Below are 19,184 nucleotides of genomic sequence, written 5' to 3' on the forward strand. Positions count from 1 at the left end.
TCTTTTTTTTTTTTTTTTGACAGGGTCTTGTTCTGCTGCACAGGCTGGAGTGCAGTGGCACAATCACGGCTCACTGAAGCCTTGCACTCTCAGGCTCAAGCAATTCTTCCACCTCAGCCTCCCTAATAGTTGGGACCACAGGTGTGTGCCACCATGCCAGGTTAATTTTTTTAATTTTTATTTTTATAGAGACGAGGTCTCACTATGTTGCCCAGGCTGATCTTGAACTCCTGGGCTCAAGCAATCCTCCTGCCTTGGCCTCCAAAAGTGCTGGGATTGCAGACGTAAGCCACTGTGCCTGGCCTAAAATAATCTTAAAACTCAAAAATTTCACCTTGTAGCAGAGATAATTTTCCATGAAAACCTGTGGAATCTAGAGCTACTCCAGACTTTTTTTCTGAGAAGATGGAATAATTCAGATAAAGAGACTTTCCAAACAACTTTTGTCATTAACATTTATTTCAATTAAAGAAATGTGAATCCAGGATTAATGTAAGGTGAAATATTAAAGTATCTGGCAAAAGAAATGCTATTAAGAGTTTAAGTAAAATGTTTGCAGTACCAGTGCTATGTATAACAGACAAACATTAACAAAATTAAAAACACATTCTTTTTTTGTTTTAAATTGAGATGGAGTCTCGCTCTGTCACCCAGGCTAGGAGTGCAGTGGCATGATCTCAGCTCACTGCAACCTCTGCCACCCGGGTTCAAACAATTCTTGTGCCTCAGCCTCCCGAGTAGCTGGGACTACAAGTGGGTGCCACCATGCCTGGCTAATCTTTTTGTATTTTTAGTAGAGATAGGGTTTCACCACGTTGGCCAGGCTGGTCTCAAACTCCTGACCTCAGGTGATCTGCCCGCCAAAGTGCTGGGATTACTGGCGTGAGCCACTACACCTGGCCAAAAGCATTCTGAAGAGAATCAAATTCTGATAAACTCTGGTTTGTAAAAATCAATTCAGTGGTACAGTCCTCCCAGGGGAGAAGCAGTTTGCCTTTTTACCATCAGTTAAAAATCAAAGGAGCATATATATTTTTTCCTTATCTAGTCGTGACCATTACAGCACTGTTTACATGTACAAATCCAAATCCTTTAATCAGAAAACACAGTAAACTACAAAAAAAACTCTGGTATTTAACAGAGTACTTACATATAATATGTACTATAAGACATTTTCTTTTGAAAATAAAAGTCTATTTCCACAGTATCAAACAATTGAAACAAATATAAATGGGAACAAAATTTCTAAACAGCAGTTCAAAAACCTTGGCAAAGCCAGTTATCAAATAACATCTAGCTTCATTTATCAACTAAAAGACTCACTAAAAAGAATGATTTCTGTACGTGTAAACTGAGTGTAACACTTCAATATTTCAATGGAAATTGCTCTTTTGTCACACATTATTAAAGTCTGTTCTCTGAATAATTTGAAGAAATGTCAGTTATAAGGCAAATTAAGACAAAAAAATAGAAACAGTGCATCTTAAAGTTTTTCAGAGACCTACATATAATTTACAAACACATAATTTATTATATGGTTATAGTTTGGAACAAATTTTCCCTGAGCACTCTTTCTGCCTGGTTAGAAAAATTTAAACATGATTTATAAAATAGAATTTTATTTTGATTTTTCTTGAATATATGCAAATTTTCACCTATCTAATGTATTTGGAAAATTTTAGACCAAACTAGCAAGTATAACTGTTTTAAGGAGTTATTTGAATTGTTATAGAAATATGGTTGGGTTTTAGAGCCCTGAGAACTGTACAGTGGGTGTCTCATATAACAGAAATGATTTACTATCCTAAAACTATCAATGGTTATTTTACCAAATTCAGAATGCCACTAGTTTCACAGAGGACAGAGTAATAATCAGTAATTCCAGCTCAGATGATCAATAGATAAGCATTAAAAACTGAAAGAAAAAAAGTTGGATTAACATTGTACCTTCCATGATATAATGCTGAAAAAAATTAACCCTTCTGCCCAACACAGTACTGAAATATCTTACCCTGAAACTTGAGACCTGTCACTCTTTAATATTCATGCAGACTTAAAATTAGCATCATTGGGAATTTCATCACACAACCTGCAGTTCTCAGTGCTATCTCAAGATTTACAGCTCCAAAGACATACTACAATCAGTGCCATGCATGGTAACACTACCGGTTGTGTTCCCCTAACTTTTAAGGTCTTAAAAAAACTTGGCTACCTGACAGTTTAGGCCTCTTCTTTTTCAAATAAATAAAGGAAAACACTGGGAGTCTCAACTATGCAAATTTGTAAATAATTGCTTTCTACATAGCCTAGAATCATATTAGAAGAAAATCAGATTTAAAAAGTTTCATATTTACAATTAATTTTCATAAAACCTAACTATGTATTTCTTTTAGAATTATGATTTATGTGGATTAAAATAATAATAACATAAAACAGTTGGAAGTCATTGTTCTGAAGATCTTCAAGAAGTGAGCAATTTCAGATGTCCAGAAGAGTGCCTTCTCTCTTTTTACTTATATTTTAAGGTACTTTATGCAGGACGCCCTTGACCAAAACGACTTTTAGACCTAGATTTTTTAAACAGAAAAGGAGGTCAGAATTGCTTCTAAAACAATAGGAAGTTGGTGTTCCTTTAGATTATGTTGGCTTGGCAACATCAAGGTTTAATAAATCTTCTTGCAGCTCTGTAATCCATTTTCTAAAACTCTTAACAGGAGATGTATTTTTGGAATTGAGACTTGTTACTTCTCAGAGATAATACGTTATGTACATTGTATATAATGGATCTGGAGCAGTGCCCCATAATCAAATATAAGTGGGATGAATAAAAAATATAAATGGTATCACAGCAGCTCAGTGCAAGTTTGAATTGCTACAAATGTATGAAAACACTTTCAGCTTTTTGAACTTTCTGGATTTCAGAATTATAAATAAGGAATTAGAATCTGTAATATTAATGTTCAAATCTCAGTAACTGTTAATCTCTAACAGAAAATTTGTGATGTAAAATGACATAAGACCCACCAGTTAGATTTTATTAAGAGAAATAAAATATAAAGCAAGGAGTGGTAAAGATTACAGTGATTTATATAAAGTATTAATATGTGATCTACAAACAGTACAAAAATTCTGCTACTTCCAGTAGCACTATAGCTTACATTTTTATCAGGAGTTGGCTCAGAATGAAGCTAGTCCAACAAGCAGAAAACTTTAAAAAATCCACAAAGCTATATTTTCATTAGATTTTATCTTTTAAGTTAAAATCTGTTTCTAATTAGTGCCTTGATAATATAATCATTGAAACAAAACATAAAACCAAACTCAAATGATATGTTTCTAGTGTTCATATGATTTATCTTAAAAAAAAAATTCACTTCAAAGCCACTGACACTCTGGTTTAGTTTATGCTGATTTACCTTGTGTTTTTCTCTGAGCTGCTTTGGCGTGCACTAACTGGCACTGAGGCCTTGATTTGTGCTTCCAGCCTGGAATAAATACCTCCTGCAAACTGCAGAATAAAGAAGCAATACTGTTATCTTCACAGAATCAATAGAAGCTCTGCTTTATTAAAATGGGATTACTTTTTAATTTAGAAGTAATTTTATTTTGATTTTTTAAATCCAGTCTTTTTGAGGTTTAATTTACATAAAGAAAAATGTACCATTTTAGTGTACAGGTGTGGGTTTTGACAAATGCATACAGTTTTATAACTACTGTCACAATGAAGACACAGAAAATAGTCCTATCGCCCCCAAGAAAATTCCCTTGTTCCCCTGTCAAGTCGATCTACTTACCACTACCAATTTCTGGCAACTATTTGTCTGTTTTCTATCCCCATAGTTTTGCATTTTCCAGAACATTATATAAGTAGAATCATATAACATGTAGCCAATTGAATCTAGCTTCTTTCACATATAGGAGATTCATCCATATTGATGCATACATCAGAAGTTTGTTCCTTTTTTTTGGAGACAGCATCTCACTCTGTCAGCCAGGCTGGAGTGCAGTGGTGCGATCAAGGCTTACTGCAGCCCTGACCTCCTGGGTGATCCTCCTACCTCAGCCTCCAGAGGAGCTGAGACCTCACAGGTGTGCACCACCATGCCCAATTAATTTCTTATTTTTTGTAGAAACAGAATCTCCCTATGTTGCCCAGGCTGGTCTTGAATTCCTGGGCTCAATGTTCTTTTTGAGATGGAGTCTCGCTCTGTGTTGCCCAGGCTAGAGTGCAGTGGCACGATCTTGGCTTACTGCAACCTCAACCTTCCGGGTTCAAGTGATTCTCCTGCCTCAGCCTCCTGAGTAGATGGGATTACAGGCCTGCACCACCACGCCCAGCTAATTTTTGTATTTTTAGTGGAGACGGGGTTTCACCATGTTGGCCAGATGGTCTTGATCTCTTGACTTTGTGATCCGCCCGCCTTGGCCTCCCAAAGTGCTGGGATTACAGGTGTGAGCCACTGCACCCGGTCCAATGTTCTTTTTATATGCAGTTTGTTTTCCCATTTACCAGGTAAAGGACATCATTTATAGTATTTCTAGTTTTTAGCAATTATGAATAAAGCTATTATAAAAATGTGTGAATTGATCTGTATGGTGAGGGAATGTCTATAAGAAATTGCCAAACTATTTTCCAAAGTGACCATTCCTTTTTGCATTTCTACTAGCTATATATGAGAGTTCCAGTTGCTCCACATCCTCATCAGCACTTGGTATGGGTTTTTCCCTTTGGAGACAGGGTCTCGTTCTGTTGCCCAGGCAGGAGTGTAGTGGCGTGCTCTTGGCTCATTGCAACTTCTGCCTCCCAGGCTCAAGCGATCCTCCTACTTCAGTCTCGCAAGTAGCTGGGACTACAGGCATCCACCACCATACCCGGCTAATTTTTGTTACATTTTTTGTAGAGATAGGGTTTCATCATGTTGCCCAGGCTGGTCTCAAACTCCTGGGTTCAAGTGATCCTTCCACCTTGGCCTCCCAACGTGCTGGGATTACAGGTGTGAGCCACTGTATCCGGCCTCATTTAGGTTTTAATTTACATTTCCCTAAGGACTAATGATGTTGTATCTTAGCACATCTAATGATATATGCTTATCTGGCATGGAAATCCTTTTTTTCATGGTGTCTGTTTACTCTTTTGCCCATTTATTTTTATTAGGTTTTTAAATTTTATTATTGAGTTTTGAGAGTTCTTTATAGATTCTGGATACACATTCCTTATCAGGTGTTTTACACATATTTTCTCATAGTTTATGGCTTGTCTTTTCATTGTCTAAATAGTGTCTTTTGAAAAGTAGAAATTTTAAATGCTGATGAAGTCCAATTTTTCATTTATGGATCATGCTTTTGGTGTTGTAGGCTAAGAAATATTTTCCTAAGGTCACAAATATTTTCTCCTATGTTTCCTTTTAGAAGTTTTATAAGGAAGTAAATTTTTAAATAAAAGAATTAGGGCAAGAGTATGGTACTTACATAATACCAATACTAATGATAATACATAATGTCATGACTAAAATGTAATTCTAGCAAGAATATAGGTGTTTCTTGTCACCATTTTCAGCAAGATGACATCTTATTTTAGAGATGACATCTAAGCACTACATGCAGAGTTGATGAAAATTGGTACTTTCAGACAGTCGCCCGCTGGATAGTTAGCATTTGGTCAACAACGCACAGTTAACCTACTCTTGGTGTGATGACACATTTTCAGCAATGATGTACTTTATTATATGTGTTATAGATGACCTATGGACCATGGATAATAAGACATGGTGGAAAACTTTTACGTGAATAAACAGGCTAACTGATACAGAATATAAAAAAATACATAAATGTGGCCAGGCATTGTGGCTCACGCCTATAATCCCAGTACTTTAGGAGGCTGAGGCGGGCAGATCACGAGGTCAAAAGCTCAAGACCAGCCTGGCCAACATGGTGAAACCCCGTCTCTACTAAAAATGAAAAAATTAGCCGGGCATGGTGGTGCACGCCTGTAGTCCCAGCTACTTGGGAGGCTGAGGCAGGAGAATCACTTGAACCTGGGAGGTGGAGGTTGCAGTGAGCCGAGATGGCACCACTGCAAGTCTCAGTGAGTGAGACTCCATCTCAAAAAAAAAAAAAAAAAAAAAAAAACCAACAAAAAACCCCCACATATATTTGGCCAGGTGTGGTGGCTCACGCCTGTAATCCCAGCACTTTGGGAGGCCAAAGTGGGTGGATCACCTGAGGTCAGGAGTTCGAGACCAGCCTGACCAACATGGTGAAACCCCATCTCTACTAAATACAAAAAAATCAGCTGCGCATGGTGGTGCATGCCTGTAACCCAGCTATTTGGGAGGCTGAGGGAGGAGAATTGCTTGAACCCATGAGGCGAAGGTTGCAGTGAGCCGAGATTGCACCACTGCATTCCAGCCTGGGCAACAAGAGCGAAACTCCATCTCAAAGAAACAAACAAACAAACAAACAAACACATAAATTACTCTTTTAAAATTCTGCCTTAGACATCTTTATAATCCTAAGCTGAAAATAAAAGTAGGAAGGCATATTTTACACAAGTACAATACACTAGTACACAATTCTTACTTCTTTTGCTTCCTTTGACTTGACTCGGTCCAGATCCCCCAATCTCATTTTTATTAGGTGCCCTGTAATTTCAGTCATTCGCCGTTGATCTGAAGGGAAAAAAACAGTAAACTTTACTTTTCATAAGGATGATATATAACTTTTTATTTCTCAAAAAGACTGTAATCACCTAGGGTTTATGAAAATATCCTTTGATACTATTTTACAGACACATACATCTATATATCTGTGAAGAATTTAAGTTAGCAAGTGGCAGATGACTCATCTGTGGATAATTGTGCTGCTTTTTAGATTACCATAAAACAGCCTAAAACATATTCAGTCATCTTTATGGTGAAAATAATGGGCAAAGGTCAATGTGAAGGATCTCAAAACCACAGATGCATAAAATAATACATTATTCAGTGGGGTTGTCTAGTAATGAAACTCTGGTTGTTGCCTAAGGGAATATGCAAATTTGGGGCCTTACTTTAGCTAGAAACTCTAGAGCTATTCAGCATACTGTATAAAATGAAACACACACCAATCATTGCTATTTACATCCAATTTGTACATTACCCAAATAATAAAATTTACCGTCTTCTCTTTGTGCATCCTGGTTGAATCTTAAGGATCTTGTGGCATCCCACTTATTCTTCTGCATACTCACACTATTGAAAAAATTGAACAAAAATCAGCATTGATGCTTCTTTAAGAGTGGATATCCGACTGGATTAAGGAGCAATACTCACACGAAAGGAGACACATCTCTAGAAGCTGACTAAAAAAAAGTAGACAACATTAAGGCCCAATTAGAACATGTTTACTGATTAGTGCTATAGTTAGTAATAAAAAGAGTTCACTCTTACTGAGTGTGAAGACACTGTACCAAGAGCATTACAAGTGCTATTTCATTTAAACCTTGCACCAACCACATGAGACAGGCACTGTTAATATCTTCATAATAAAACAGGTTCAGATAAGTTAAGAAACTTCTCCAAAGAGATACAGACCTAGAATTTGAATCCAGCTTCATTTGTTAACCTTGGAATCCCAGCTTATGCAATTTTTTTTTTTTTTTTGAAGACAGGGTCTCACTCTGTTGCCCAGGCTGGGGTGCAGTGGCATGATTATAGCTCACTGCAGCCTCGACTTTCTGGTCTCAAGTGATCCTCGCACCTCAGCCTCCTGAGTAGCTGGGACTACAGGTGTGTGCCACCATGCCTGGCTAATTTTTGTATTTTTTTTTAGTAGAAATGGGGTTTTGCCATGTTGCCCAGGCTGGTCTCAAACTCTTGGGCTCAAGCAACCCACCCACTTTGACCTCCCAAAGTGCTAGGATTACAGGCATGAGTGATCATGCCCAGCCAGCTGATACAATTTTTTTTTAGAATTAACCCACTCATATGCCTGTGCTACTTAACACAAAGATGAACGTACAATGTGTCCAATGTAATTCTGTGGATCTTAACCCAGACTCAACCTATCACACATTTTTGAAATTCACAGTTTTTCTTTTAGCCAATGGTGGTTATTACTATTCTCTTATTCCTACCTGGCTTTTTTACCCCTTCCTTCAAAGGCATGGAGAAATAAGAATTATTTTTAAATATCATAAAATATAATTTATTTTTAATTTAAAAGACTATTTTTAAATTTTTGAATAAATAATATTGGTTTAAAATTCAAAAGGTATAATGGCACATATAATGAAAAGACTCTCACTTCTGTCCCTTACACGTTCAGTTCCCTTCCTGAGAGGCAACCAATTTTATCGAGTTCTTATGTAGCCTTCCAGAAACATTTTATGCATATACAAGGAAGTTATTTATATATTTCCCCCATCTACTTTACACAAATGGTAGCATACTATACCACTATACGTTTCCGCACCTTCCTTTTCTCATTTGTCAATATATCTTAGAGATCTTTAATCTCAGTCTATAAAAAACTTCATTTTTACATTGCTAGCATTCCATGTGTCTTCATTACTCTTTTTATTTTTTTCTGGCTATACTCACGTGCTTATTTTTCCATATGAACTTTAACAACAGATAATTCAGAGTTACCTTCTCCAATGCCTTTTCTTTCCTCTGGGCACAGGGTGAAGATACCTGCTTTTTTGGTTGTCTAGTGAACTTCTTTGGCTTCTCCTTTTTCCCTGATAATGAGAAGACAATGTTATAAACTTAGGCCCCATATACTTTTCCAGTCCACTTGTTACTTCTAAACAATAAGACCATTAAGAAAAACATTGTTTTAAGAAAACTAACAAATTAACCTCTGGATAAAAAGCAAATATACCATGAAGCAAAGCTGAAATTGCTTTACAGGGGTTCATAAGCTGAAATTGCTTTACAGGGGTTCATTTTCTTTTTCTTTTTTTTTTTTGAGACAGAGTCTTGTTCTGTCACCCATGCTGGAGTGCAGTGGCATGATCTCGGCTCACTGCAATCTCTGCTTCAAGGGTTTAAGCGATTCTCGTGCCTCGGCCTCCCAAGTAGCTGTAAGAAAGAAGTATTGAAATCTCTAGCTATAAGTGGTAATCTGTGTATTTTTCCTTATAGATTTGTCTGTTTTTGCTTTGTATATTTTAGGGCTTTATAGTTAGGCACATTTACATTTATACTAAAAGTACAAAAATTAGCCAAGTATGGTGGTGCATGCCTGTAATCCCAGCTACTCAGGAGACTGAGGCACAAGAATCACTTGAACCCAGGAGGTAGAGGTTGCAGTGAGCCGAGATTGTGCCATTTCAGCCTGGTGATAGAGCGAGACTGTCTCAAAAAAAAAAAAAAAAAATACGATGAGTGACTTTATGCCAATAAATCTGACAAACTGGACAAAATTCCTTGAAAGACGGAAATTATCAAAACAAATTGAAGAGGCAATAGAAAACTTGAATAGCACCTATTAACTAATGAAAGTGAATTCATAATTTAAAGCCTTCCTATAACAAAAGCTCCAGGCCCATATGGCTTCACTGAATTTTATTATTCTTTTAAGGGAGAAACAATACAAATCCTACACAAACTCTTTCAGAAAAGGGGGTGATGTCACTCATTTTCTGATGTCATCATGACTCTGATATCAAAACTTGAAAAATACATAACAAGAAAACTACAAATATCTCTCATGAACAGAAATAAAAAATCCTTAACAAAATATTAGCAAGTAAGCCCAGGCATGGTGGCTCACACCTGTAATCCTACCACTTTGGGAGGCCGAGGTAGGAGGATTGCTTGTGGCTAGGAGTTCAAGAACATCCTGGGCAATATAAGGAGACCTTGTCTCTACAAAAAATCTTAAAGATTAGCTGGGCATGGTGGTGCACACCTGTGGTCCCAGCTGCTCAGGAGGCTTGGGTGGGAGAACTGCTTGAGCCTTGGGAGGTTGAGGCTGCAGTGAGCTGTGATCACGACACGGCATTGAAGCCTGGGCAACAGAGAGCCCCTGTCTCAAAAATATATGTATGTGTATATACACATGCATGTATATATACATAGATACACACATATATATATGCAAGTCCAATGCAGTGAGATGTAGGAGTTCAGTCAGGATGGTGGGAAAAACTGTAAAATAAACTTTCTTAGAAGGCCAGAAGGTTTTTGCAGAAGCCTCAGGATAGAGTTATGGCTGAAGGCAGCCTAATCCTCTTTGAGCTATAGCAAGGGTAATTAACATAGGAATGTAGAGCAGTCTATCTAAATAGCTTGTTTACTCATGTGGTTCTAAGACTAACCGTTGACAATCTGTGGGTGCATGATTGCTCTCTACTAAGTGGGTCGGCAACGGTAATTACATTCTAGTGGCATTTACTTGAGACTTTTGTCGTTTAATGTGTGCTGAATAAATGCTGGGAAGGCCAGCAAGTCTGGGTCGCGGCTGCAACTCTTTACAGCACTCTCCTAGGAGTCTGTAAGCGGCCCAGACTCTCAGCCAGACAGACAAGCATAATATCTGTGTCAGCGTAAGTTATTCATCCGTCGTTGGGTCAGGATCTGCGGATCAGACTCCTGCAGTGATATATAAAAAGAGTAACAAATGACCAAGTGGAGTTTACACCAGAATACTGGTATAACGTGAAAAATCAATCAATGTACCTAATTGATACAATAAAGGAGAACATCTATATGATCTTCTCAATAGATGGAGAAAAAGCATGTGATAAAATGCAACACCTATTCGCTATAAAAACTCAGCAAAATAGAAACAGAAAGGAACTTTCTCAACTGAGAAAGGACATTTATGGGAAGCTGACAACTGACATTACATACTTAACGGTTAAAGACTGGATGTTTTCCCCATCAGACAAGGTAAGGATGTCTGTCTGTTTTCACCACTTCTATTCAATATCAGGTCCTAACCAGCACAAAAGGTAAGACATATAAATAAAAGGTATACAGATTGGAATGAAATCTAATAAATGAAGAGCAAATAACTGAATTTAGCAAGGTCATAGGACACAAAGTCAATATACAAACATCAATTGTATTTTGACCATCATTAGTATTACCATCAATGAGCAACCAGAAAAACAACTCCATTTATAATAGCATAAAAACACAGAGGAATAAATTTAACAAAAGATGTTCAACACCTGTACACTGAAACTACAAAACATTGTTGAGAGACATTAAAGAAGTCCTATATAAATGGAGAGATATTCCATGTTCATGGATGGGAAGAACTGCCATTGGAAAAAAAAGGAATTCACCCCAAATTGGTATATGGGTTCAACACAATCCCAACAAAAATCCCAAAAAGATATTTGTAGAAATATCCACACAGACTCTAAAATTTGTAGAAAATGCAAAGTACCTTGAAAGGCCAAAATAATTTAAAATTAAAGAATAATTTTGGAGGACTCACACCACCAGGTTTCAAGACTCACTAAAATCTACAAAAATTAACAGTGTGGTATTGATATGCTGATGTAAAGAAAGACATAAGAATCAATGGAAGAAAACACAGTTTGGAAATGGGGCCACATATAAATGGTCAACCGATTTTTAACATGCCAAGGTAATCCAATATGTTAGAAAAGAATAGTCTTTTCAATAAACGGTGCTGGAACAACCGGCTATGCCTATGGAAAAAAAGGAAGCTTGACCCTTAACTCATACAATAAACAAAAATTAACCTGAATGGGATCATAATCTTAAATAAAAAGCTAAAATCATACAACTTCTAGAAGAAAACACAGCAGAAAATCTTTGTGACTTTGAGGTAGGCAAATACTTCTTAGCTATTAAATAATGGAACATAAAAAGGAAAAACTAAAAAATTAGAATTCACAAAATTTAAAACTTTAGCTCTTCAAAATACATCATTAAGAAAATTAGGCCTGGTGAGGTGGCTCATGCCTGTAATCCCAGCAGTTGGGAGGCCGAGGCAGGCGGATCACCTGAGGTCAGGAGTTCGAGACCAGCTCGGCCAACATGGCAAAACCCCATCTCTACTAAAAATACAAAAAGTAGCCCAGTGTGGTGGTGCACACCTGTAATCCCAGCTACTCGGGAGGCTGAGGCAGAAGAATCGCTGGAACCCAGGAGGCAGAGGTTGCAGTGAGAGATCGCACCTCTACACTCCAGCCTGGATGACAGAACAAGACTCTATCTCAAAAAAAAAGAAAAAAAAAAAAGAAAATTAAAAGGCAAGGCATAGACTAGGGGAAATATTGAGAAACATATGACTGACAAAAAAGACTTAGAAGAAATCTTACAATTCAATAATAAGGCAAATGAGCCAATAAAAATGGGCCAAAGATTTAAACAAACACTTCATAAAAAAGATATATAAATGGTCAGTAAAAACATGAAAAGTTGCTTAACACTATCTACCCACTAGAATGGCTAAAATTAAAAAGACCAATAATACCAAGTATTGATGTGAATGTGCAGCAACTGGAACTCTCATACACTACTGGTGGGAATGCACAGTGGTGGGACTGCTCCACTGCTTGTAGAGATGCAAAACGGCCACTTTGCAAAACAATTTGGCAGTTTCTTATAAAGTGAAACATACACTTACCATATGATCTAGTAATTTCACTCCTAAGTATCTACTCAAGAAAAATGAAAACACATGTCCACACAGACTTGTATGCAAATGTTCACAGCAGCATTATTCACAACAGCCAACAAGAGGAAAGCACCCATATGCCCATGAAATTGGGAATGGATAAACAAAGTATGGTACAGCCATACAATGGAATACTACTCTGCAATAAAAAGGAATAAACTACTGACACATGCAATAATATGGATGAATCTCAAAAACCTCATACTAAGTGAAAGAAGCCAGGAGCAAAAAATTACTCATGATTCCATTCATATGAAACCCTAAGAAAGGTAAATTGTTTTGACAAAACAGATTCATGGTTGCCTGAGAGCAGAACTGGAGAAAGGGAACTGAGTACAAAGGGGGACGAAGGAACTTTTTGAAATGATGTTCTAGATTTTTATTTTGGTGGTGGTTACACATCTGTGTGCCAAAACTCATCTACATGTACACTTAAAATGGGTGAATTTTGTAACATATAACTTATACCTCAATCAAACTGTTGAAAAGAAATATTGTAGAATTTTCTCCTTTACTAATTAAAATGGACACAAAATTGCTAAAGAACCAGCTTTTTCATTGGAGGATTCGAGATGTTAAGAAAAATTACGTAAAACTTGGAGAGAAGATAAAGGGAAGGCAGCATGTTTTTTCTTTTCTTTTTTTTGAGACGGAGTCTCGCTCTGTCGCACAGGCTGGAGTGCAGTGGCACAATCTCGGCTCACTGCAAGCTCCGCCTCCCAGGTTCACACCATTTTCCTGCCTCAGCCTCCCGAGTAGCTGGGACTACAGGTGCCCGCCACCACGCCCGGCTAATTTTTTGTATTTTTAGTAGAGAAGGGGTTTCACTGTGTTAGCCAGGATGGTCTCGATCTTCTGACCTCGTGATCTGCCCGCCTCGGCCTCCCAAAGTGCTGGGATTACAGGTGTGAGCCACTGCGCCTGGCTGCAGCATGTTTTTTCAATGTCATTGGAGGGTTGTTTAACATGCCTACTCAAGAATCATTTAATTCTCTAAGAGAATGTCCCATGTCTGACTACCATCTACTGATGGCATCTGAAAATTACATGTTAACTTTCAGGTTTTTGTGTCTAATAAAAATGCAAATTATTTCTAAAAAGATAACCTAAGAGTTACGGGTTCACTAAGTTGTATGACACCGATCAATTTTGTATCTAACTTACAATCTTCTTTTTTTTTTTTTAGATGGAGTTTCACTCTGATTGCCCAGGCTGGAGTGCAATGGGATGGTCTCGGCTCACTGCAACCTCCCCTTTCTGGGTTCAAGTGATTCTCCTGCCTCAGCCTCCTGAGTAGCTGTGATTACACGCACCTGCCACCATGCCCAGCTAAGTTTTGTATTTTTTTTTTTTGAGACAGAGTCTCGCTGTGTCGCCCAGGCTGGAGTGCAATGGCACAATCTTGGCTCACTGCAACCTCCGCCTTGTGGGTTCAAGCAGTTCTCCCACCTCAGCCTCCCAAGTAGCTGGGATTACAGGAACCCGTCATTATGCCCAGCTAATTTTTGTATTTTTGTAGAGACCGGGTTTCACCATGTTGGCCAGGCTGCTCTTGAACTCCTGACCTCAGGTGATCCGCCTGCCTCGGCCTCCTAAAGTGCTGAGATTACAGGCATGAGCCATCGTGCCCGGCCTAATTTTTGTATTTTTAGAAGCGACAGGGTTTCACCATGTTGGCCAGGCTGCTCTCGAACTCCTGACCTCAGGTGATCTGCCCGCCTCGGCTTCCCAAAGTGCTGGGATTACAGGGATGAGCCACTGCACACAGACCAACATTCTTTTTTCAAAAGTAGTATAATGGAATACCACTCTGCAATAAAAAGGAATAAGCAATATGAATGAATCTCAAAAACCTTATACTAAGAGAAAGAAGCCAGAGACAAAAGATTACTCATGATTCTATTCATATGAAATCCTAAAAGAGGTAAATTATTGTGACAAAACAGATTCATAATTGCCTATAAATACTTGAGTCTTCAAAGTCTCTTTGAACCAATTTTCCTTGCTGTTTCTCGGAACTAATGAGTTCAGAAATTTTGACACAAGTTAATTTTATAGTTGTACAATAGCCATGCTCTCGGCCGGGCACAGTGGCTCACGCCTGTAATCCCAGCACTTTGGGAGGCCGAGGCAGGTGGATCATCTGAGGTCAGGAGTTCAAGACCAGCCTGACCAACATTGTGAAACCCCGTCTCTATTAAAAATACAGAAAAATTAGCTGAGTAGTCCGAGCTACTCAGGAGACTGAGGCAGGAGAATTGCTTGAACCCAGGAAGTAGAGGTTGCAGTGAGCCAAGATTGCGCCACTGTGACAGAGTGAGACTCTGCCTCAAAAAAAAAAAAAAAAAAAACACAAAAAAAAATGCTTTCCACTAAAAAAAAATCATACATTGATGAATGTTATTTAATGGTTTATTTGAGTATCGCTCCAAATCATCTCAGGTACACGTCTCAGATCACATTTCATCTGAAATGAGTCACACATTTAGTTGCACCTGAAGTGAAAACCTGGAGAGTTCTTTCTCAGTGTACTGCCCTTTCTTTATAGCTTTGAGTATTTTGTGTTCATGCCCGGGTTAGGAAATCTTGATGGTGTCTCCTTTCAATTTTTTTTCTATGTTGCAACCTACTCTCTATATAAAACCAATTCCCCATCCCTTGCATTAAAGGCTTCAGAATGTAACCCCTTCATAAACAGGGAGATTTGATTTTAACTTATAAACCAATACTTTGTTTCTTGGATACTTCTTCTTCATCTCCAACTTCATCTTCAGTGACCTCAGATCCAGTGGTATATTCTTCTTCTTCTGAAAACAGTGACTGTTGTTTCTAAGTTAAAAAAAAATCTATTATAAATGTAATATTATGATTTTTTATTGAATTCTTTCAAACATATTTACCTAAATTTCTTTTGAATGAATCAGTCAATCAAGAGCTGATAAAATAACCTCTGGCTAGCACAATATCCAGGAAATAGACATAAGAATTTTTATATTTGGAGCAGGCTTACATTACTTCATATATTTTTTAATTCCTTCACAGAACCTAGAACAGTAGTAGGCACATAAGTACTCAGTATTTGTTGAATTGTACCTCTATCACTCAAGTAAATGTATATTCCTTGATATTAAGATTAAATTACAATATAGTAACCACCAATATTAAAGTAGTCTTATAAACAAGCACATATGCACATTCTCTGGGTGAATGTGGTCCTGGATTATTTAACCATATCTGCATTACTTTCCTGCATCTCTGTGCCCTACTGTCTGTTATCACTAATCCAAATTCCTGTTCCATTCTTGTGAATATTGATGGCAGACAGCATAGTACTGGCAAACAGGTAAAAAAAAAAAAAGTCAACCCATCACTCAAACAATCAAATAACTGGAACTTAACAAGTTTGTTGCTTTGTTCAATGTCCTAAATATGACATAAGAGTGACTTTAAAAAATCGTTTAACTAGATCTATGGATTATGCAGCCAGATATGGAATATGAGTCTGTCTTAAATAATTTAATGGCATTTTTACTTAAGTGCAAAATAGGAGAATCTGAAAAGGAAGATGTACATTTAACTAAAATTTGTAAAATAAGATACTGATAAGATTCTGTTAAACTAAACTTTAATTTAGGAAGAAAGAGATCCATGAATGCTAACTGTAATTGCTCACTTACCAGTTGTAGAGTCCAGTTTTTCAACGACAAGAACTATAAGACAGGAATAAGAGATTAATAAATCTGCATTTACCTAGATTGCAGCTTCTTATTTTGATATAGATACTGCAGAAGAGTTGAAAAAAGTTACAAATATAGTTCCCTTCCAGGCTGAAACATAATTTAAAACTCAGGCTGAAAGTGATATGTTACAGTCTTTAATATCCTCTGCTAGAGGAGGATATGGATGTTTTCTAAAAGAAAGACACTTTCCCAGTATTATTTCCAAAGGACAAGTAAATCACGTACAAGAAAATTACTAAAATAATTTTAGTTATTTTTAGAACTATTTCAATCACTTTTTAGTGTTTATATTTTAATATAAATTAAGGAAGCAGACTACATATGGACATTCAATAAATCTAGTTTGTTGTTTGACATATAATTAATAAATAAATGTTAATGTGTGAATTTTTTTTTTTTTTTTTGAGACAGAGTCTCACTCTGTCACCCAGGCTGGAGTGCAGTGACACGATCTCCACTCACTGCAACCTCCGCCTTCTGGGTTTAAGCGATTCTCCTGCTTTAGCCTCCTGAGTAGCTGGGATTACAGGCACATGCCACTGCGCCCAGCTAAATTTTGTATTTTTAGTAAAGACAGGGTTTCGCCATCTTGACCAGACTGGTCTTGGACTCCTGATCTCAGCCTCCCAAAGTGCGGGGATTACAAGCATGAACCACCATGCCCGGCATGACTGAATATTTGTATAGCTGTCTGAAGTTTATAAAGCACTTCACAGGGAATATTTCACTTTCTCAAGTGAAAGCTATCTTAACCAACACAAAGACAGAACATTTATAGGCAAATATATTCCCTGGTCCTTAGTAACAAAGGCAAAGGAATAAAAAGGAGTCAAAGGAATCAAGTTTTCTGGTCACTTTAAAAATATTTCAGTTTTGAAACTTTTGTGTGTTTGTTTTTTGAGACAGGGTCTCACTCTGTCACCCAGACTCTAGGCTGGAACTTTGGAAGAATCTAAATATATTCCTAATTACAATAAAAGGATAATTTTATGCCAAAAAAAGTTTACAGAAGCAGAAGGAAACAAAATATCCATTCATGTTAACTTCATTCCTCAAATCATTTGTCCATAATAAAAACCTTAAAGACCATGTTATGTTTTGGGTTTTTCTTTTTTTTTTTTTTGAGACAAAGTCTCCCTCTGTCACCCAGGGTGGAGTGCAATAGTGTGATCTCGGCTCACTGCAACCTCTGCCTCCTGGGCTTAAGCAATCTTCCCACCTCAGCCTCCCAGCAAAACTTGGACTACAGGCACAAGGCACCACACTTGGCTAAGTTTTGAACCTTTTTTGTAGAGATGAGGTCTCACTATATTGCCCAGGCTGGTCTCAAACTCCTGGGCTCAAGCCATCTTCCTGCCTCAACCTCCCAAAGTGCTGGGATTACAGGTGTGAGTCACCGTGGCTGGCCCCATGTTGTTTTTTTCCCTAAATTTAAATGTATTCATTATTAATTCTTTGAGGGCAAGAAATGTGTCCTATTGCCCTTAGAGTCCTATTACTAGGCATAATACCTTCTTATGATTAGGTAGTCAGTTCAATTTCAACTTAAACTGATCAGGTTCCTGTCAAAGATTAAATGTCATTAATTATTTATGTAAATAAAGAATAAGTGAAAAAAAACTACTCACAGCATTGAGCTCCCCAGTTTTGGGACCCCATGGTGTATTTGGCTCCAGTAAAACATCACATTCTATACCCTTTTCATCACAGAGGCCAACCCCAACATCACTTGAAAGAAAAAGACATTTTTATGGAGAAGAGTTTACTTTCTTAAAAATTTAAATGTGAACATCTTTTTATTACAAATGTTTCAAAAATCGCTTTTTAGAAATACAGTTCCTGAGTATAAGGATATCACGTCAACAATGACATTTCCTTTTTTTTTTTTTTTTTTTGAGATGGAGTCTCGCTCTGTCACCCAGGCTGGAGGGCAATGGCATGATCTTGGCTCACTGCAACCTCTGCCTCCTGGGTACAAGCGATTCTCCTGCCTCAGCCTCCCGAGTAGCTGGGATTACAGGCACCCACCATCATGCCTGGCTAATTTTTGTATTTTTGTAGAGACGGGGTTTCACCATGTTGGCCAGGCTGGTCCTGAACTCTTGACATCAGGTGATCCACCCGCCTTGGCTCCCAAAATGCTGGGATTACAGGTGTGAGCCACTGCGCCCAGCCAACGATGACATTTCTTAATTCGTCCAGTGATTCCTCTAGCAAAAGACACCCCATTCAGCAAGCACCATTATACTTGACGCATCATACCTATGAGGTGGTGGAATGGGCTGCTATAACTGGTACTGCTTTAAGAACAGCCTTGGCTGGGCACAGTGGGTCACGCCTCTAATCCCAGCACTTTGCGAGGCCGAGGCGGGCGGATCACGAGGTCAGGAGATTGAGACCATATTGGCCAACATGGCGAAACCCTGTCTCTACTAAAATACAAAAAATTAGCCAGGCATGGTAGCACATGCCTGTAATCCTAGCTACTTGAAAGGCTGAGGCAGGGCAATTGCTTGAACCCGGGAGGCGGAGGTTGCAATGAGCTGAGATCGCACCACTGCACTCCAGCCTGGTGACAGAGCGAGACTCCATCTCAAAAAAAAGAAAGGAGGAGGGGGGCGGCCAGGCGCAGTGGCTCACGCCTGTAATCCCAGCACTTCGGGAGGCAGAGGCGGGTGGTTCACGAGGTCACGAGTTCGAGACCAACCTAGTCAACATGGTGAAACCCTGTCTCTACTAAAAATACAAAAATTAGCTGGGTGTTGTGGCGGGTGGCTGTAATTCCAGCTACTTGGGAGG

General features: G+C 38.2%; 1 protein-coding gene across 10 annotated transcripts in view; it reads right to left on the reverse strand.

The window, feature by feature from the left end:
* SANBR (SANT and BTB domain regulator of CSR) overlaps positions 1 to 19,184 on the reverse strand; it is a 73,784-nt gene that overhangs the window by 15,177 nt on the left and 39,423 nt on the right. For 4 of the 10 annotated variants that reach the window (XM_003830867.5, XM_008956294.4, XM_057301362.2 and 1 more), the window contains 9 exons: positions 18,014 to 18,113; positions 16,323 to 16,355; positions 15,375 to 15,474; positions 8,628 to 8,719; positions 7,311 to 7,339; positions 7,156 to 7,229; positions 6,580 to 6,668; positions 3,417 to 3,508; positions 442 to 2,567 (listed from right to left, as the gene is read on the reverse strand). In XM_003830867.5, the coding sequence (XP_003830915.3) occupies positions 2,531 to 2,567; positions 3,417 to 3,508; positions 6,580 to 6,668; positions 7,156 to 7,229; positions 7,311 to 7,339; positions 8,628 to 8,719; positions 15,375 to 15,474; positions 16,323 to 16,355; positions 18,014 to 18,113 (646 nt within the window). In that variant the 3' untranslated portion in view covers positions 442 to 2,530. Of the gene's footprint in view, positions 1 to 441; positions 2,568 to 3,416; positions 3,509 to 6,579; positions 6,669 to 7,155; positions 7,230 to 7,310; positions 7,340 to 8,627; positions 8,720 to 10,838; positions 10,924 to 15,374; positions 15,475 to 16,322; positions 16,356 to 18,013; positions 18,114 to 19,184 lie in introns of those variants that run through there. The other 6 variants (XR_008955296.2, XR_008955297.2, XM_055108357.3 and 3 more) reach the window with 4 other exon arrangements.

This window comes from Pan paniscus, chromosome 12 (assembly GCF_029289425.2).
Source record: "Pan paniscus chromosome 12, NHGRI_mPanPan1-v2.0_pri, whole genome shotgun sequence".
NCBI classification, from domain to species: Eukaryota; Metazoa; Chordata; class Mammalia; order Primates; family Hominidae; genus Pan; species Pan paniscus.